Here is a 21,605-nt window from a genome sequence, read left to right on the forward strand (position 1 = left end):
GTCCCTCCTACAATATACTGAGGGATTCAGGCTTTGCTTTCAAACTTCACAGGATCACAGAATCGCCAATGTAAAGATGGGAGGAACCTTAGAGGTCATCTAGTTCAATCTCCCTATTTTACAGATGAGAAAATTGAGGCTTAAAAGATTAAATGGCATGCCCAAAGTCACAGGATAATAAATCCTAGATTTAAAACTTAAACCTAGACCTCTGAAGCCAAATCTCCTATTCCTTCTATTGTACCAACTCTGCTCCCAGTGAAGGTGGCTCATTCTATCAAGGGACAATTCAAATCATTGGAAAGCTTTTGCTTATAGAGCGTTTAAATGAGCCTCCCTCTTTGCTTATCTACCCATTCTTTCTTCCGTGGCAGAAGGGTCAAACGTGGTTTGCAACACTCCCAAATGCAGCCTGCACCAAATTAAAATGGAGTTCCTCCCTTGATTTCAATGTGTTTGATGTATTAACAAAGAAAGAATTAAATGTGTGCTTTTCTAAGTCAATATGCTATCCCTTGGAATCTTTATGTATACTCCAGGGCCCCCATTTCTATCTGAGTTTGACACCACGGGTTTACAGTCACACAGAAGAAGGCAACCTTTCCATGTAATATTCCCTAGTATACTTGCAAACCCTTAAGCTTCCTCCTCTCCTGGGTTAAACTCAACTTTGTGCTTGACCTCTTCTTACAGTGTCCTAGAAAAAGCCAAAAGGAAACTGTATTTTTCCTAATGTGCACTTTCTGGCCCTGAGGTCTCCAGACCTAGGACTTCGAGGAAGCACAAGTCAGCAGAAAACAGTAAACAATGGGCCATATTTGGACCCTGACTCTGACTCTACTTCCTGTGGAACATCTTAGACAAATCATCTGATCTCTCAGAGGCCTCAGTTTCTTCATTTATAAAATAAAGCGGGTCAGCCTCGCTGAAATTTAAGTCATTTTCCAATTCTAAATCTATAAAGTCTTTATTTTAATTTAAATAGACCAGAGAAGAGAAAACCAACCTTAAACAACAGCATTTTCTTATCAAAAAACAGAAACATAGGCTTTCAAAAGCAACTTAGAACAAAATGTCTTGTGCATAAAAAAGCAGATTTTTAAAAATATATTTAGCTTCACAGGAACTTGTTACTTCATTCTCTTCCTGTGTAAAGGAAAATGAGAAGTTTCCTGCACAGTTCATTTTAATTTGCCTAATCACTAAAAGCCACAGTCATGAAAATCTGAAGGATTTCTGTTTAACCAGTATCTGCACACACTAGACAGAAGCACAACTTCTTTTGAAATTTCTTATGTTTTTTTTAAAGCTGAAAAACTAGTCTTCCAAATTATTTAAAGGGAATACTTACTTACTTTTATAAGTCAGTCTGTTGAAATCATACCGTTTATTAGACTCTGCCTAAACAACTATTTTTGTATTTAAATCACTTCATGTGAATATCTGGCCCAATTTTAAGGTACAAAAACAGATTTCTGTTATGCCTTTTTCCTTACAATAAAAAAGGTAAAACTTTTAATGAGAGTGAATAATAGAAAGGTAAACGCTTTGGAAACTGACAGTATAAGAGGGAAGGGGATCTCATCAGTACAGATTACTTCCAGTGAGAAAACACCCTCTTACCAATGCAGCTGAGCACCTGCCTTGCAATTTAAAGTCAGAGGGCACTGTGTGGAACATCATGAGGTCCAATTACCTGCCCTGACTCACAAAGACAGCATGTGTCAAGGAGGGGACTTACACCTAAGTCCTTCTGATTCCAAAAGCTAGCGCTCAAGTGTAAGCTGACTTTCACAAAGTCTCTTAAAGAAATGTATTTAATAAGACTTATATGAACTGATGCTGACTGGCAGCAGCAGAACCAGGATAACTTTGTACGCAGTAACAACCACAGTGTGCAAGGAATTTTTCTGGTAGACTTAGTATTTTGTTGCAATGCAAGGACTTAAAAAATTCCCAATGGACTCGAGGCAAAACACCTTCCACATCCAGAGAAATGGGACTGGATCGCAGAAAGAAGCAGACCATTTTCTTTTGTATTATATTTTGTTTTGCTTTGTGGTTTCTCCCATTCATTTTAATTCATCTATGCAACATGACTAAGGTGAAAATGTATTTAATAGGAATGTATGTGTAGAACCTATATAAGACTGTACACCGTCTCAGGGACAGAGTGGGGAGGGAAGGGGAAAGGAGAGGGAGGGAGCAGAAAAAATCTAAGATATATGGAAATGATTATAGAACACTGAAAACAAAATAATTTTTTTTAAAAAAAGAAATATATTTAATATTTATATCAGCTCTTTTCTGGGGATAAAGAATCAGAAGTTGAGGGGATGCCCATCACTTCGGAAATGGCTGAACAAGTTGTGGTATGTGATTGTGATGAAATAGTATTGTACTATAAGAAATGAGGAGCAGGATGCTCTCAGAAAGACCTGGGAAGACGTGAATGGGCTGATGCAAAGTGAAATGTACTGTGTACAAAGCAACAGCAGGACTGTGAGATGATCAGATGTGAAGGATTGAACTACTTTCAGTAACACAATGATCCAAGACAACTCTGAAGGACTTAATGATGAAAAATGCCATCCCTGCCCAGAAAAGGAACTGACGTGTCTGCGTACAGACGGAAGCATACTTTTTGTTAACCTTCTATTTCTTGGGGTTTGTTTTCTTGTCTACGTTTTCCTTTACAACAGGACTGTTATGGATGTGTTTTGCTGACTACACATTCTAACCTACGTTGAATTGCCTGCCTTCTCAATGAGGTGTAGGGGATGAAGGATGGGGAGGGAGGGAGGGAGGGAATTTGGAACTCAAAGTCTGAAAAACGAATGTTAAAAGTTATTTTTACATGGAACTAAGGAAAAACAAAATACTAAATAAGAGCTTAAAAAAGAAACAGATTTACTTGGAAATTCTAACTCAGAAATACTTGACGCCCTTCACTGTATTTAAAAGAACAACATGGTAGCAGTACTGCTGGGATACTTTTACATTCTATGTGAAAAGGTGAGACAAGAAATAATTGTTTTTGTTGTCATTTCAGTCATGTCTGACTTTTCATAACCCAATTTGGGGTTTTCCTGGCAAAGATACTAGACTGGTTTACCATTCCCTTCTCCTCTCATTTTCCAGATGAAGAAACCGAGGCAAACACTGTTAAGTGACTTGCCCAGGGTCACAGAGCTAGTAAGTATCTGAAACTGCTTTTGAACTCAGGTCTTCTCTATCTGCTGAAGCACCAGCGTTGCACCGACTGTCAGACTTTGTCAATTTATTGTTCCATTTGGCTTACTCATTTTTCTTGGTTATCAGGAAGGGTTCAAAGGGCAACAGCAGGGATACCCCCTAACTGCCTAGCAAAGGTAGAAACAGACTTCTGACTGCCATCGGTGCTGGGTTCCAAGCAATTACAACAGGAGCTAGAAGGGACCTTTGAGATCATCTCGAGATCCCTCAAGGAAAATGAAACCTTGAAAGTTTAGAGTCTCTCAAGGCCATGCTGTTAGTAAGTGGTGGGGCCAGAACTTAAATCTAAGTCTGTATGACCCCAGTTTCTACCATTCTTTCTACTACATCATAAATCTAGGCTGGAAAAGCGATAAAATTCGATAACTGCATTCAAAAAGCAAATTCAGAGACACGTCATAATGTTGAATAGTATATGTGAAGCAATAAAGAAGTAACATTTGATCAGAGATTTTGGCATCTAACAGAGCACTAATCTCATTTTTTAAAAAAACCAGTCTTTGTTCCATGGGAATAATTACTGCTTAAGGAGTCTCTGATGTGTTTGGGGGAGGCAGGAAGTACATAATAGGGCTGCTTCTGTGGGAAACAGGCAATAGAGTGAATAGTTTGCTTGGAGGGACACATTAAGTTTAAGTCACTAACTTCAGCAAAATAAGTGGATAGAAAATAAGCTCACAAAAATACTGGCTTTCTCTGTATATTACCCACAAAACCTGGCAGGAGGAGATGGATCACGATACTCCATTCAAAACAACTACAGAAAATATCTCACACATAGCACATGCAAGGAATCACATGAATACACAGGAAAGCCAGGTAAGCAAAAGAAGCTGGAGAGGTTGTTTTCCAGGGTTGGGGAGCCTGGGGCCTTGGGGCCACACGTGGCCCTCTAGGCCCTAAAGTGCATCCCTTTGACTAAATCCAAACTTCCCAGAACAAATCCCCTTAATAAAAGGATTTGTTCTGTAAAACTTGACTCAGTCAAAAGGCTGCAGTCAAGGTCCTAGAAAGCCACATGTGGCCTTGAGGCCACAGGTGTCCCACCCCTAGGTTGTGTCAACATGAAAAAAAATCCTGCCTTAATTTACTTAATATTCACTGTTATACTAGTCAAATTACCAAAATGTTACTTTACGGAACAAGAAAAAGAACAACAAAATTCACCTAGAGCACCTAAAAAAGTCAAGAACCTCAGGGAAATGAAAAGAGTGAGAAAGGAGGGGGCCGATCAGTACCAGTTCTCAAATGACACTACAAAGCAGTAATTATCAAAACTGCACGATATTATTTTTAAATAGAAAAGTTGATCATTAGGAGACATTAGGTACCAAAGACTGAGAAGCAAAAACCCTAAGGTTCCCAATTACTTGGACAAAGATCTATTATGTGACACAAACCCTTGGGGAGAATGGAAAGCAGTTTGAAATGGAATGGAAGTGGAAATTAGGCCGATACCAACGTTTCCCATCATATGCCTCAATAAGCATCAAATGGATACGAGATCTAGATATAAAAAGTCATATGATAGATAAACAAATAAGAGAAGCAGATGGATCCATGAAGCATTCTGGACTAGATTACAGATACAAAAGATGAGAGGAGATAAAACAGACAATATTACCTTTAACTGAAAAGTTTCTTCACAAAGTCAGCATAGTTAAAATGAGAAGCTTATCTTCTATGAGGAAAATAGACAAGAAGGTAAAAAATTGGGGGCAAGTTTTGTGTTGTTTTTTCAAATAAAGGTCTGATTTCAAATAAGTGTAGAAAATCAATACAACTATGCAAACAAAGAGTCAAAGCACATAAACAGGCCAACCATACGAGAAAAAAGTTTCAAATCATTAACAATGAGAGAAATTAAAATTGCTCTGAGGTTCTTCTACTACATACCCATCAGATTAACAAAGGTAACACAAAAGGAAAATGACAGTTTTGGGCAAATCTATGGGAATATTGGGATACTCATACATTATTAGTAGAGTTGTGAATTGGTCATTATAGAAAGCAACTTGGAACTATCCCCTAGAAATCACAGTGTATACTCACTGACCCAGTGATGCCACTCCTTGGCTCATATCCCAAAAAGATAAAAGAAAGAGGAAAAAAGGACCCATAAATGCAAAAGAAATTTATAACAGTACTTTTTGTTGTAATAATGAAACAGAAACTACTGGGATACCAATCTATTGGGTAATGGCTAAACAAACTATGGTATGCAAAAATAACAGTATATTGTTATGTCATTAGAAATAATGAAAGGGATGGATCCAGAGAAACCTAAAAGAACTTGTATGAACTCATTCAGAGAGAATAAAGCAGAACCAAAAAGCACCATTGAAATGACCAGTTACATCCTCCATTGCAAATTATGCTTTCTACTTCTTAGCAAAGAGTTCATAAGATTAGTCATAGTCTTTTAAAAAGAAAGAAAAAATTATTGAATCATTAAAAAGAAATAGAAGAGAGTGGTGGGAGAGGGGGTATACAGAATGACTTGGGGTTAGTGGAGGATTTCAAAGCACAACAGGTAAGCTACAAGTGAGGAAGTATACCTTCTAGATTTAGGTATTCTAGTACAAAACCCAAGTTACCCTAACCCAGCAGCAGCACTGCTCAGCACCTCCAAATGAATATTATATAGTCTAACTTTGTCCATACTGCTCCACATTCTGGGGGGACTGCCACCAACATATCAGTGTTATTGGTTGTCTTGGCAAAGAAAGAGCATCACAGAGACTGTATATTTGTGTAGGCTGCAGAGAGCCTGAGGAAGTTGGTTGGGAACTTCTGGGGTACAGGAGTGGCATCCACTCCTCTCAGTCCTGGTACGAGTCATCATTATTGATTTTAAAATGGCACTCCAAAGAAATGGCCAGCCCAGGCTAAGGAGTGCCAACAGAGATTATGGGTTATATCATTTAGGGCCCAAGTCTGACGGTTCCCAATTGCCATTGCTGTGACTATAATGCTCTTTAATATTTTATTCTTTTTAAAAATGTATACCACAAATCCAGGAAAAAACCTATAAAGGTAATTGGAAAAGTGACAGAAGGTATTGTGTAAGGAATTAATCTTTTTAAAAATGGAACCCTGCTCAAATGGAAAGAATTAAGAAGCCCACAAAGTTCATATATATACATGAAAAACAAGTAGACCAAAATGCATTTTAGGAGCATCTTGAAAGGGATTACATGGTCAATAATAAAAGTTTTTTATCATGTATCAGAGACAGGAAGTTAGCTGGATTGCCAGAGACCATGTGATTTGATTCAGTTCAACTGCTGATGAGTAAAAGGCATGCACAATCTTAGAGTGAAAAGTCAACGGTAAAAACGCTCAACAAACCCTCTGCGCATCAGTTTTACTGAGAGGTTTAGGAGACATTCCCAAACTATCCTTTGAATTGGAAAAATCAAATACTGGTAAGCAGACAGGATGTTCTAAACATAATTGACAAAGTGGAAATAAATAAATCACTGAGACTCAGTGGCAGTCACCCAAGGTTCCAAAGGGAAACGTTGGCCAATATTTGGGACCTGTCTTCATAAACTGTGACAAAAACTGGTAGACTGCCAACACAACTCCCATTCATAACAAGGTCATTCAGGGGAAAATAATCCAAACTATGTTTATCAAATAATGGGTGTTGAAAGCTATCTATGACGAACTGGACAAGAATCCTGGCAGCATTTGACTACTTCTTAAACATAACAACTCAACTCACTGCACTGTGACCAAAAAGGCCAACTACCTACAGGTTGTATGTCAAAGTATTTGTCCTAAGTTCTGTCCTCTTGGGGATCAGTTCTCTGTGCAGTACAATTTAAATCAAAAGTGACTTATTAAGGACCTGCAGCGTACATGGTACTAAGCTACAAAAATAAAATAAGAATCCGATGAAAAGAAGAGTTCCCTCAACGATAACAGATAATACAAGGCAAAATGAGAGAATAATGCAAAATATTCCATTGTACTGAGGAAGAAGCAGAGGCAAAAGGACAGAAGAGGGAGAGGGGAGAAAAGGGGGTTAGGGAAGATTCATAGAGAAAGTAGGAGCTCAGCTGGGCCTAAAGCATGGCTGATAGCTGGATAGGCAAAAGTGAAGAGGTAGGACACTTTGAGCCAAGAAGAATGGGGAATAAGGGACAAAGATGGAAATATGACTGAAATACATGATTACATCAAGTCTGCCTGGCACGACAGATTTGTGCGATGATGTATAGAATGAATATATCCACCTGTTCTTTCGTGATGGCCCCTGGCCCCAAGGAGCTTTCTACATTCTACTGGAAGAAAACGTCATCACATGCCATATATACAAAGTAATTTTGAGAAGGGAGAGCACTACAGCTGGGGAAATCACGGTAGGCATCATGGAAGAGACAACCCTTGAAATGGGGCTTGAAAGAAGCTAGTTGTTCCTACAGGATGAAAAGAAAAAGGAGTGCATTTACAGGTATGGGGGACAGCCTGCACAAAAGAGGATAGAAAAATGAATTCCAAGGTCAAGGCTAGTTGGCAAGGTGGAATGCATAAAGAGGATGCAGAGGAGCAAGGGAAATAAGCCTAGAAAGGGCAGCCAGTGCCAACTTGTGAAAAGGCTTCCATGTCCAGCAGGCAGAAAGGTGCCACGGGAAGTTCTTGAGCAGGGTCAGGATAGAGTGCCATAAATTTCCTGCCTGGGCAGCTGGGTGGCACAGCCTGGAGTCAGGAATTTGGCCTCAGACATTTACTAGCTGTGTGACCCTGGGCAAGTCACTTAACCTTTGTCTGCCTTGGTTTCCTCTTTTGTGAAATGAGGATGATAAGAGTACCTATTTCCCAGGGTTACTGTAAGGATTAAGTAAGATAACTGTTGTAAAGAAGGCAGCACAGTGCCTGACACATAACAGGTGCTCTCTCAACATTAGCTACTACAATTAACATTTTGTTCTTGCTCAGTTGTTTCAGGCACATCTAACTCTTCATGACCACATCTGGGGTTTTCTTGGTAAGGATTCTAGAACGGTTTGCCATTTCCTTCTCCAGCTCACTTTCCAGATAAGGAAATGCAGGCAAACAGGGGTAAGTGATTTGCCCAGGGTCATCCAGCTAGTGAGTGTCTGTGGCTGCTTTTGAACTCAGGTCTTCCTGACGCCAGGCCCAGTGCTCCATCCACTGCATCGCCTTGCTGACCCATTATTAATATTACTACTAAGTAAAAACACTCTCTTTTAATTGGCATGTGTGTGAGTGAAAATAGGAAGGAAAAAAAGCTTGGGGTTTCCAGTTTTGCCTGAACACAAAATAGGTGAAGGGGCACAAGACAAGGTGGGCCCAGATGGCAGTACGCCTAGAATGCCGGCGAAAAAGATCTTAAAAACTTTACTGAGTAGGCAACAAGGAAGCCTCTGCAAGGTTTTGAGCAAAAGAAGAATGTGATCAAATATATGTGCCTACAGAAGGAAGGGAAGCCTGGTAGGATTTGAGGGGTAGAGTGTTACTAAGAAATAACTGTATTCTCATGGTTTCTCCCATTGGTTCTAATTCTTCTTTACAACATGACTAATGTGAAAATAGGTTTAATATGAATGTATATGTAGACCCTATATCAGATTATATGCCATCTTGGGGTGTGGGGTGGGGAGAGATGGGGAGAAAATTTGGAACTCAAAATCTTACGGAAGTGAATGTTGAATACTAAAAATAAATAAATTAGTCTAATGTGAAAAAAAAAAAAAGGAACTGCAATTGTCCAAGGGGGAAGATAAGGTGTGGATGATAGGATTAGAGGGAAGGGAACAGAGAGAGGGAATGACTGCATCAATGTTTGCAATAGAGGCAGCATGGTATTGTGGATAAAGAGGCCACCAAGATGTCAGAAGACCTGGTCTGAGTCTGAAATTGATGGACTGCGTGATCCTAGGCTGAATCAGGATCTTAATGAGGATCACAACTTCTGAATACCCAAAAAGAATTGGTAGAGGAGGGAGGAATGAGTGGAGAAAATGACTTCCCTACAGTAATGAAATCATAAGTGCAACCCAAAAAATAAACAAACAAAAAAGGTTCACTTTTGACTCCTCTATGAACGAGCCACAGAACACAGAAGCATCAGCGAGGGATTGTCTCTTCAATAGATTTTCATGGCTTTCATGAAGTCTCCATTTAATGCTTTGTATGCCACTATAGCTTAGTTACTGCCTTTGAGGCTCCCTTCAGAGTCTTTACTAACAGAGACTTGTCCTGTATTCTCCATATTGATAACTGGGTATGACGCCCATCATCTTTTGAAGAATGACTTCCTTACCTGTAGCCTTGGTTCTCTGAAGTCACTCTCACCCCAAGATTACCCACCTCACCCCATTGCCTTCCTCCTCCTCTCCCAGAACTGAGAGCAACAGCTGCCTTCTAGAAGAGGATTTCTCTTAGAACTACAGGAAGGAAGAAGTCTGGCAACCACTGCAAATGATGATTTGAAGGGTACAGTGGAAAGACTTAGCAGGAAGGACCAAATAAAAAATAACTGCAATAATCCAAAAGGGGAGAGAAATGATAATCTGTATTGGGGCATGGATGATAGCGGTAGAGAGAAGGGACCAAGGATGAAATGAATGCATTTATTTTCGGAAGGCAAGACAGGAATCATGGCATAGTGAGTAAAAAGCCCCAATTTGTCAGAAGGGCTGCATTTAAGGCATCACTGTAGTCAGACCCCACTGAAGGTCTACAAAGTCCTGGCTCAGAGATGTCCCAGTAGTTCTGTCCTCCATCACATGGACCATCCTCAGCTTTGAGGCCAAGCACTACACCAAGGGAGCTGCACTGTCTTCATAAGCCCACACCTCCTACCTCCATCTCCAGTTTCTGGTGCTGCCAGACAAGATACCTAAAGAAATTAAAACAGATCTAACAAATTCAACAAAGAGATAAGAGAATATGGATCACAGGCTACGATGGAAACCATCCAGCCTGTCACAAATCAGCTCAATCTTCACGATCCCATTGGCTATAATAACACATCACTTGGGAGGTACTTTTCTCACTGAAAGTACTTACTGTTTAGTAACAAAGTGGCTGAAGGGTGGATAAGTGTAGAGGCTAGAGGATTACGTACCTAGATTTTCATTCTAGAATTCTTCAAAATTGATACATGTCATTTGGGAACTTGGGCTTTAACCATGTACTAGAGGTGAAGAAATGGAAGCAATTTATCTTTGATTGGCAGTTCTTAGGACTTACCATCTTGAGTGTTCTTGCAAAGGATTTGGGTCTTGAGTTTCTCCAGGCTAATGTCTAGGTAATTGCAGACTTCCTCTTGGCTATAAGGTTCTGAATGGAAGACTTCTTCCACCAGTAGCAACATTTCCTCCAGACTTAAGCCTAGTTTGATCTGCACCTCCTCCAAGCACAGGGCTTTGTTCCATTGCAGGCCTTTGTACTTAGCCAGGAACTGCAAATTCAAATCAAAACAATGATCAATTTTATTCAGAAATCAACAGGCCATGCTTTAATTAGCCAAATTCAACATGAAGATGAATTTCTTTCCGCTCAACCTACCCAAGCTCGCCACTGTTACTCAGAAACATAGAGTGGGTTCAGATGTTTGGAATTTCCCATTCTTATATGACAGATGTTCAAAGATCAGAAAAATTAAGTCTTTGTCCTCCAAGAAGAATACTAATCTCTTATTGATGTTGTGTCTGTCCCTCCTTTCCCACAGGGCTACTTCCATGGACAGTTCTGTACTTTTAATCCCTTGTCACATGATTTATCCTTACTGCATCCTGCCTCTATAACATTCACAGAAAACTATTCTAATCTCATATAATGTAAGTCTGAGGGAGCCATGTTATCAATGACCTGGTTAAGACTTCTCCTATATACTAGACGTCACTTGGAAGGTAGCTAACGAACTTGAATATCTGGACATCTGAAAGGTATTTTAAATAAAAACCTCATTGGGGAATTCATGAAAAACCATTTTCATTCAACTAGTGGCATGATAAAGTTGTGTTTTCCCTTCTCCTTTGAGAGACTATCCTAAATTAGACATGTACCAAATCCTTAGGACCAGCAGGAACTTGTTGGAAGGATTTTTTTAGGGACTTCCAAACCAGGGTATGTCTCTCTCTTTCTATCCTCTCTCTGTAATCCACTGTGGTTTATCCCACTGGTCACTGCATGAGCCCTCTAAGAGGAGCTGGCACTCAAAACAGGAAAGTATGCTTCAGTACAGACAGTGTCTTTCCCCTAGTCCTTGGAACAGACAGTAGGGCCAGTCAAGCTTCATCTCCTGGGTCCAAGGTATGGCAAGGACAGACAACAAACTGTGAGAAGAAATAAAGAAGGAGAAAGGAAAAAATTCCATAAGGAAATGTGCAATTGATTTACTCCACTGCAACACCAATTATTAGATTTTCCTTATTCTGTGAAGGAAGCAGGATGTACCAAAAGAGCTTTGTATTTTGGTTAAGAACATTAATTTCAGGGAAACATTAATAACAAACACTTTTATTCAATGATACTGTTAAAAACCTCAGATCGTACATTTGAAAAGAGTTCATGTTTTTAAAGATGACCTAGGAAACCAAACAATCATGTCCTTTGTATGACATATTTTACAATTCATTTTACACTCATTTTTAAAGCACTAAAGCCTTATTCTAAATGACTTTGTTTTTTCCCTGCTACTCCTCTAAATCTGGCTTAAGAATCTAACGTTTATCATGATAATAGCTGACGTTTACATAGCATAGTTACTTGCACATTGCCTCCCTGTAGATTATGAACTCCTTCAGAGAAGAGACTTGTCCTCTACTTTTCTTTGCATCCCCAGCCTTTAGTACAGCGTTTGGTTTAACACATGTTAGCTGACTGACGCCATAAGGTTCACAATGCATTCCGCATACACTATCTTGTTGGACTCTCCTAAGAATTTAACGAAGCATGCTCATCACAAACACCATCACCCTCTCCCATTGTACAGATAGTGAAAGGGAGTTCAGAAGAGTTAAATGACTTGCCCAAAGATATTGCTCAACCGATCAAACAATCAGTAAGCATTTATTAAGTACTTCAGTGTGCTGAGCAGAAGGCTAGGTACCGGAGATCTTACTTCAGTGTGTAAGTTAAACAGCTAAGCCTTGAGTATAAGTCTAATTGTTTCCACATCACAGGTGGAGGAACCGAGATTCAGAGAAGGTAAATAACATGTCTTGGGCACATGGCTATTAAGGGACTGAGTTAGGCTTTGAGCTCATATCTTTCCTGTTCGAGTCCAGTGCTTTTTCTTTACCATACAGGCTCTTGTTATAGGCGCTGCTTAGGTACTAAATTGACAATCCTGAAGACTAACGGCCTATCCCAACATAATCCCTGAACTCAACCAAGGGAAGCAGTCACTTCCCAAGGATTCCAAGTCAATCTATCTACATAAGTTTACACCACAGTTTAAACCTTAGAAATAGTTTTGTCAGGTATTTAAATTTAGAAATAACCATAAAGAAGCTAGGAAAAGCATTAGAGAATCTTGGCATGAACTTGACAAGAAATGTAAACCTTATTTGTTCAGACATGTCAAAAATGATTTCTGGGTCCTAACTCCTTTCATTTTTCAATACCCACATCCAAATCCTAGTCCCAGAAGTCATATTTCCCCCTCACCCTTTCCAAGGTAACAGGGCCCATAGCATCTGGGTATGTAAGATGCAGGAAAAATGGCTCCAGGGCTCAGTTTTCAAAAGCTAGCCTCTCCTTTCCTACGTGTGATTGATCTGCACACAGAGGCAGTGACGTACAGAATTTCACATTCAATCCAGCTACATCCGCAGTTTGCTAATGGTTAGCCCAATTGTCCACTTAGCTTTCATCTGGAAGGGCCACACAGCCAATTTGGTGTGCATTTCAATTACCAATGAAATCTACCACATGCCCTCAACATCAACTGTAATTTCCTATGAGCAGCTGAGCAGCACACAATTCAAGGAGTAGAACAGGGAAACCCACTTGAGACCCTTTGAAATGTGGCTTTGGAGACAGTAAGATGATTTACAGATGAGGGAAGCAAGTAAGATTGCCATTTCTCAAGGACAAAGCATCAGTGAGAAAGTTAGCTACTTATGGGTCCAGTGCTACATCTGATTTCTTCTAAGTCCTTCTCTACTCAGAATTTGGATAAGGGAAGAAAGAACACTCTTTTCCTATTAATATGGATAACCTGCCAACATTTAGCAGCTACATTATGAGGCATGATGATTCTATTCCAACCTCAGATACCTACTAGTCATATGACCATGGGCAAGTCATTATCCTCTGAGATTCAGAACTTCTTTATCTGTAAAATGAAGAGATTGGCTTCAATGGCCTCTAAAGTCCCTTCCAGCTGGACATTAAAGGCCAATGTGTTCCATCTTCTCATTTTCAAGATGAGAAAATTGAGGCCAAGAGAGGTTAAGTGACTTGCCCATGGTCAGTCACCCAGCCAGTGCCTTCCTGGTTTCAAGTCAAAGTGCCCTGTACTCTACCCATTAATTTCTTAGTTGTTGTTGTTTAGTAATTCAGTCACGTCTTACTCTTTCTGACTTCATGGACCATACCATGCCAGCCCCTTCTATCTTTCACTACGTCTCAAAGCCTGTCCAAGCTCATATTTGTTGTTTCTATGATACTATCTTTCCATCTCATCCTCTGCCGTCCCCATTTCCTTTTGCCTCCAATCTTTCCCAGCATCAAAGTCTTTTCCAATGAGTCCTGTTTTCTCATTATGTGACCAAAGTATCTAAGCTTCAATTTTAGCGTTTGACCTTCCAATAAACAGCGTAAATTAACTTCATTAAGTACTGACTGATTTGATAACCTTGCTTTCCAAAGTCTTCTCCAGCACAATGATTTTAAGCATTGATTCTGCAGCACTTGCTTTCCTTACAGTTCAACTCTCACCACCATATATTTTTCCTGGAAAAATCAGTTTTTGCTATATGGTCCTTAGTCAGCAAGGTGATACGTCTACCTTTTAGTATTTGCCATCCTTCTAGGGAGCAAGTGTCTTAATTACGTGGTTTCAGTCACTGTCAGCAGTGACCTTTGAACTCAAGGATATAAGATCTGAAACTGCTTCCATTTCTTCTCCCTCCATTTGCTAGGAAGTAATGGGACCAGTCGCCAAGATCTTAGTTTTTTTGATGTTAAGCTTCAAGTCAGCTTTTACATTCTCCTCTTTCACCCTCATCAAAAAGTTTCTTAATTCTTCATCACTTTCTGCCATCAGAGTGGCATCATCTGCATATCCGAGTTTGTTAATTTTTCTCCCATCAACTTTAATTCCATCTTTTGATTCACCTAGGCATTTCACATGCTCTACTCTGCACATAAGTTAAATAAATAAGGTGACAATATACAGCCTTGTTGTATTGCTTTCCTAATCTTAAACCAATCAGTTGTTCCATGTTAGGTTCTAACTATTGCTTCTTAGCCTACATGCAGGTTCCTCAGAAAACAAGTAAGATGATCTGGTACTCCCATCTCTTTGAGGATTTGACACATTTTGTTGTGATTCACACAGGCAAAGGCTTCACTGAAGTAGAAGTAGATGGTTGGTTTTTTTTTTTTCCTGGAACTCCTTTGCTTTCTCCATAATCTAATGAATGTTGGCAATTTGGTCTCTAGTTCCCCTGCTTCTTCAAAAACCAGCCTGCTCTTCTGGTAATTCTTAGTTCACATATTGCTGAAGTCTGCCTTGCAGAATCTTAAGCACAACTTTGCTGGTGTATGAAACAAGCACAATCGTCTGGTAATATGAACATTCCTTGGCCTTGCTCTTCTTTAAGACTGAGATGTAAAAGAATCTTCTCCGATCCAGCAGCCGCTGTTGAGTTTCCCAAATTTGCTGACATATTAAGTGCTGCACTTTAACAGCATCATCTTTTACAATTTTAAATAGCTCACTGGAATTCCATCACATCCACTAACCTTACTGTTAGGGTGATATTAATGTAAAGTTAACGGGGGGTGGGAAGAGTTAAAGATCTTCCCTGTCATTTAATAGGCCTCTATACTTTTTGTTAACTTCTATTACTATTAATTTCTATTTCATTGGATCAGAAGGTTGTCCCCTCAAGCTCTAAAAAGTGTCTAAATAGTCTGAGGTGAGGTTTTACTTTGAGGCTTACTCACTGGAAGTGTTTGTTTGGCCAGACAAGACTCTGGGCAGCCCCTAAGGAGTGTGCCAGCTTCTGTCTGTAATTTCTATCTGTATTTTCTCTGGAATTCAGGGTGCTTCTTCCCCTGAACTAAGTGAATGATATATGTGCTTGATTAAAGTGACTCTTGACTGCTCCAAAGTTGCTTTCCTTTCAGAAAAGCAAATCTAAGAACCAGCACAGCAGGCCCTCCTATGTGTGATGGGGTCCTTGCTGATACAGCTAGCAGTGCTTCCTAAGGCCCACTTGGCTTCATTCTCTAGGACGTCTGGCTCTTGGTTGGTAACTACACTTTTCTTTTACAGCTCTTCTGTATGTTCTTGCCACTTCTTAATCTCTTCTGCTTCTGTGAAGTCCCTAACATTTTTGACTTTTCTCATGCCCATTTTTTCATGAAACATTCTCTTAATATCTCTGATTTTCTTGAAGAGAGCTTTTGTCTTTACCATTCTATTGTTTTCTTCTATTACTTTGCATGGTTCATTTAAGAAAATTTTCTCATCTCTTCTTGCTATTCTCTGGAATTCTCCATTCAGTTGAGCATCCCTTTGCCTTTCTCCTTTCCCTTTTGCTTTCTTTCTTTCCTAAACTTTGGTAAAGCCTCACCAGACGGCCATTTTTCTTTCTTGCTTTCCTTTTTCTTCTTGTATAGTTAGGAAAAAGCACCACAACTGTCTCCTATTCCCTGCCTCTTCTCTAAAAGTCCTTCAGCAAGTACTTACAGACAGTTAGGTGGCAAGGTGTACAGAACACTGGACCCAGAGTCAGGAAGACCCAAGTTCAAATCTTCCCTCTGTCACTTACTAGCTGTGTGACCCTGGGGAAGACACTTAACCTCTGTTTGCCTCATTTTCCTCAGTTTCCTACTTCGCAAAGATATTGTGAGGATCAAGAGAGATAATATTTGTAAAGTGCTCACCACAGTGCCTGGCACATAGTTCATGTTACACAAATGTGCATTCTCTCCCTTTCCTACCTAGTAAGCAAAGACCTTTGCCATACAGTCATACAAAAGAAGTTTAAGAAATGATTCCAATGACACAGCAGCTTACTAGTCAGTCACTAAATCAAAAATTTGGATTCTAAAACTGAGCATAAAATTATGATGAAGAATGAATGCATCCTCCAAAGGTCCAATAATGCCTTGACTTTTGTACTCTCTCTCTTCCATCAAAAGTCTTTTATGTGTTTTCTCCCCACTCCCTTACCACCACACATGGCATGATGTCATCAGGACTTCTAATAATTAAGATGACTCACGTTTCACCCAAAACTTTTAACTCCCATCTGACTACCCTTGATTCCCTAAGAAATCTAAACTTCTACTCATTAGGCTAAGGTGATACTTCAGTGGATCCAAGAGTTCATTGAAATGGGTCTTGATCCCTTCATCAGTGCAGAATTTAACTCCATTCACAACCCTTGAAAAGGATCTACTGAAGAAACAAGGTCTTTCCCTGGGTCTTTTAATGTTTTATGGACACCAGAGCAATACTGCAGATATACACCTTTTCTTATCCCTCCCTCCCCCTTGACTGGACAACCTCCTTCTCTGGTAAGACAGATCTTTGATGAAATATTTTGTGTGGCAAAAATGTCGTTAGGATGTGATAATTTTTTTTAAAAAAGAAATAAACTATTTAAAAAACTCAATATCACTACAAGGTTAACTACAAACCTTCAAAGAACACCACAGATGCTTCTCAAATATAAATTGTACCTCTGAAAGGCTTCTACAAAGAAAATCTGCTCCCTCTTCCATGTAAACCCTACCCCAGAAGCCAGCCAACAACAGTTCATGAAAGGTGTCTACAAATCATATTGGAAACAGAAATCAGAATGGAGTTCTGTTGGCTCAGCCCTAGTGACTGGGAACCCCACCCCCTTCCATTCTACAGGAAATTCTACATTCTAGGGATATTAGGGAGAGTCAAGTGTGACAAGGTAGTGGGACAGTTTTGAGAGGGTAGGAATTGGGGTGAAGAACCAGGTTGAGCTCAGATAATGTTTGGGAGTGGTAGAAAGATTATTATAGTGGAAAGCTGGTGAGAAATACAAGAAAACAAGCGAGATTTACTTTCAACACTTTGTCTTCCAAGTGCAAAATCCTACTTGTGCTTCTGGTAGCATTACGCAAAAATATGTGGCATCAGAGTAACGGGAATCATGGGACGTGATGGGAACAAGAAGCCTATATGAAATCCGCATTACAATTTGCCAAGAGTTTACAAAGTTTACTACCTTTGCAGCCAGTCGACATTCCATCACCCGAGTATTGAAATGAGAAGTTGCTGCCTTGTTCATTGCAACACAACTGTTAGCAATCACAAAACTTGCTTCACTTGGAAGTTGGACATCAGTTGCCCTCAGAGGATTGAACTCTATTAACTTGGCCTTTTGAAAGAAAAAAAATGACAGATTAAAACCTAGAAATGGTTGAGGCACACTATCAGTACAAAAAAGATTCTTTCAAAGTCTTCTCCTAAGCCTGGCTGCCTACTCAGGCTGGACAATCAAATCACCCAGTTCAGAACTACTGTCTTCACGCCTGCCACTTAGGTCTTCTTACTATAGAGCTCAAGCAATGTCTTTGTGCTAAAGAAAATCCCCTCCTCTTCTATGCCTGGGGCTTTGGAAATCTTAATTCAAGCAACATATTTCAACAACATATATTAAATAAGAAATAATCCAGGAGTTCTTGAAGAGCAGCCAAATCCGTAGGAAGTGGATGCAGTACTGAGAACTGCAAAGGTTTAGAAGAAATGTCTGCAACTATTTTGGTAGTGGGCACTCTGGACAGCAACCAAAAAGTTCTGCTGCGTTAGAGGGAGTTGATGGCCAAGGGGAAGTGGCAACCAGAACAGGAATCTACTTCTGGCTGACTATGAACATTTTCTTCCCCACAGCCTGGGTCCTAAAATGTTTATAGAGCATAGTATTGCTAAAGAGTGAATTATACAAAGAGAGGTTATGAACGCATGTGGTAACGGAGCTAGCATTTGGGTTTAAAGACCAACAAGGGAATCTGGAAAGAACATGAGATGAGAGGTTTAGGGAGCTATTTCAGACAACACGGAGAATTGAGAAGTCGTTTGCACAAACTAGACAAGGAAGGAAAATGGGTATAAAAGAAAAAGAGAAAAGATCAACTGGGAAAGTGAACTGAAATGAGATGATGAAATTGTGAGAGACGGAAAGAAAACAGTGAAACAGACCAAGATTTAAGAGGTAAACTAGTGGCACCGGATGACGAGGACTAAGGATGCGCCTGAGTGTTGGAATGGTATTGGAAAATGTTTAGGAAAGCCCGAAAGAGTAGGTCTGACTGGACTTGTCTGTGGCGAAACATCTCGGATATGTCAGTGCCTTATTGCCTGTGTGGCGTCTCACAGCTGCCGCTTCCAAACAGGCCACTGTCACCTACCTTTCCTTCCTCTCCAAGAAATGATATGGACTGATCCATGCCTCCTCCTTCAGTGCCAATATAACGTTCACTCTTGGTACAAATTTCTGCCAGTTCTATCTGAGGGTAAAAATGAGTTTATATTTAAATAAAGAAGAAAGCCAGTCCTTCCCTTATGTATCAGAATTCCTCAAACTGTTCTATGGAACTCTGGGACTCCACAAAATAACTGAAAGAGTGCAAAGAAACAGCTATAAAACCAGTAAAAGGCACACCCCAAACACATCTGTTTTGTTCTCTGGGTCAATTGTGCGACACTGAGTGTACGGATCCAGAAAAACATTAAAAACTAATTAAAACTGGTCTAATTACATGACGAAAAAGTTGGCTTCTTAAGGGTCGAGAATCAATTACTGAATGTGCCCAATGATGTATTGTACAAAATGAACACGATACAGTACTTTTCTAGCAATGTACGTATAAAATAATCAATGTCTATTTATATCCTTAGTTGTGTGAAGGTTCTAACTATGATTTCTGCACCAGTGCCCAACTGGTAGACATTTAGATGAAATGCAGACAATGAAAAGACAAAAAAATCTAAACTGTTAATGATCAAAGATCTGACAATGAAACAAAGTGTCCATAATAAACTTCATTTCCATACCAAATGTTAAAATAAATAATAAGAGTTTAATAAATGAATTTTTAAAAAATAGCATTTAAGTAAAAGTATATTGAATTGAACTGAATTGAAAAAACAGAAGAATGAAAAATATGATCTGCAATTTGATCTGACTTAACAATGGTTTTATTTTACATTATATATGATATTACCTTAAAGATTTCTGATTTTAATCCATATGGATACTTCCTTTTACTAAAAGATCATCTTCCTTTTATTAAAAGACACTTCTATCCCTTATTAGATCAAGAGTTTTAATCTACGGTCCATGAATTTGTTTTTAATTTTACAACTGCATTTTAATACAACTGATTTTTATAATCCTATGTATATTATTTTGTGCACTGAAAAACATTAAAAGAATCCATCGTACTCACTAGACCATCAAAGGGGTCCATGACTCAAAACAGGTAAGAACCTCTGCACTAGATGGTCTTTGAGGATGGCTGTACCCAAAACATTCCTCCTCCCACAGTGAATCCAGTGATGAAGCCTCTCCAATTTTAGCTAGGCTGGTCCCACATCAACAGACACATATTATACCCACAAATGGAACCATCTTAGCTTGGTGGGATTTGCTAAAACACGCACTCTGCTCGCTGAGCCTTCAAAGGTCAATTCTGCACCAGGCTGAGGCACCAAAAAAGGCTTTCAGTGGAAGTTGTTCCAATTAAAAAAAAAAGTTCTTTGGTTACAACAAAATTACAAAGACACTTACAAGCATAATACAGGAAACAGCCAAAGAAAACCCTGATTTTTTTTTCCCAACAACAATGGGATAAACTAAAAAATCCCCCCAAAATCCATTCAAATAAAGAACATAAAAATTGTTGTAAAGCACTTTATAAGACAAGCCATACATCCAATACTTTATCCAACTGTAAATTTGCAAATAAATAAGTCTTTACTAAAAGTTCAACAAACACCCACTTCAGATCCCATCTGTAATGACAAGACTTTTAGAAAAGTTACTCTCTCTATATCTCTTATTCTACCATAACTTGGTAATATTTGCAGATTGCATACATAACCTCACATGATCTAGCCTTCTATAACCCTTAAAAATCAATGAACAGAAGCCATTTTAACCAGTACCAGACATCCTTATTTTTGTTATAAGAACTGGGTAACCCTCCACTCCAGATACAATATGAGGTACAGGCCATAATCATAATCATTCATTTTAAAGTAAATGAGATGCTACGCAGGATATCAATACAATTTTTCTTCATCATGAGCCCCCTAAATACACATCTGATCACTGCACTGACCTGAATTCTGATCAAATTGACAAATAGATAAAAACTTAAGAAAACTTTTAAGAACTGATGCAGAATGAATCCTTCATACGAGACCCTGGCCTTCTAGGAGTGACTGAGTTAGAAGAAGGCTTGACAAATGCCGCCCATGACGATGCCAACATATTCATAGCAGATGAAAGGTCAAGGAATGGAGAATGAAGAAATAGGAAGGGAGGAAATGAAAGTAAATCCAATAAAAAGAACAAAGCTTTGGAAAAGGAGGATGATTCCTACTTACTGACCTAGTACAGATACTTCAGAGCTTAATTTCAGTCAAACAGCTGAATTTATTTAATACTTTTTTTATTTTAATCTTATTTTAACACTTCAGACTTCATACTTGATGGACACCTTGGTACTGGTATTTGTGTTTTTACATTCACTCTCTTGCTAATTTTAATTCTGCTTCCTTGACCGCTGATGGAGACTGCTCTTCCCATCATTTAACTCCTGAGACAGACAGACAGACAGAGAAATAGAACACTGGCCTGGAAATCAGGAAGACCTAAGTTTAAATCGAGTCTCAGACACTAGCCATGTGATCCTAGGAAAGTGACTCAACTTCTCTCAACCTGACTTTCCTCATCTATAAGATGGAAATAATGACAGCTTCTCTCTCTCTGATTGTTGTGAGAATGAGTGCTATGACAAAAGAAAGATCTAGACAAGTTCTGAGTCATGATTACTAATCACAAAATGGACTTTGAAAAATGGCAATCATCGCGTAGTTATGAGTACCGAGGCTACCTTTACTTTTATATCTTAGATGCCTAAGA

General features: G+C 39.2%; 1 protein-coding gene across 6 annotated transcripts in view; it reads right to left on the reverse strand.

Moving 5' to 3' along the window:
- Positions 1-21,605, reverse strand: part of GALK2 (galactokinase 2) — a 178,370-nt gene that overhangs the window by 33,409 nt on the left and 123,356 nt on the right. For 5 of the 6 annotated variants that reach the window (XR_011970720.1, XM_072625048.1, XM_072625046.1 and 2 more), the window contains 3 exons: positions 18,865-18,963; positions 17,682-17,834; positions 10,483-10,693 (listed from right to left, as the gene is read on the reverse strand). Coding sequence is in view for 5 of the 6 variants with exons in the window: in XM_072625048.1 (XP_072481149.1) it covers positions 10,483-10,693; positions 17,682-17,834; positions 18,865-18,963 (463 nt within the window). In the remaining variant the exon portion in view is untranslated. The remainder of the gene's footprint in view (positions 1-10,482; positions 10,694-17,681; positions 17,835-18,864; positions 18,964-21,605) is intronic. The other variant, XM_072625051.1, reaches the window with a different exon arrangement.

The sequence above is a fragment of the Notamacropus eugenii genome, chromosome 7 (genome assembly GCF_028372415.1).
Source record: "Notamacropus eugenii isolate mMacEug1 chromosome 7, mMacEug1.pri_v2, whole genome shotgun sequence".
Taxonomy (NCBI): Eukaryota; Metazoa; Chordata; class Mammalia; order Diprotodontia; family Macropodidae; genus Notamacropus; species Notamacropus eugenii.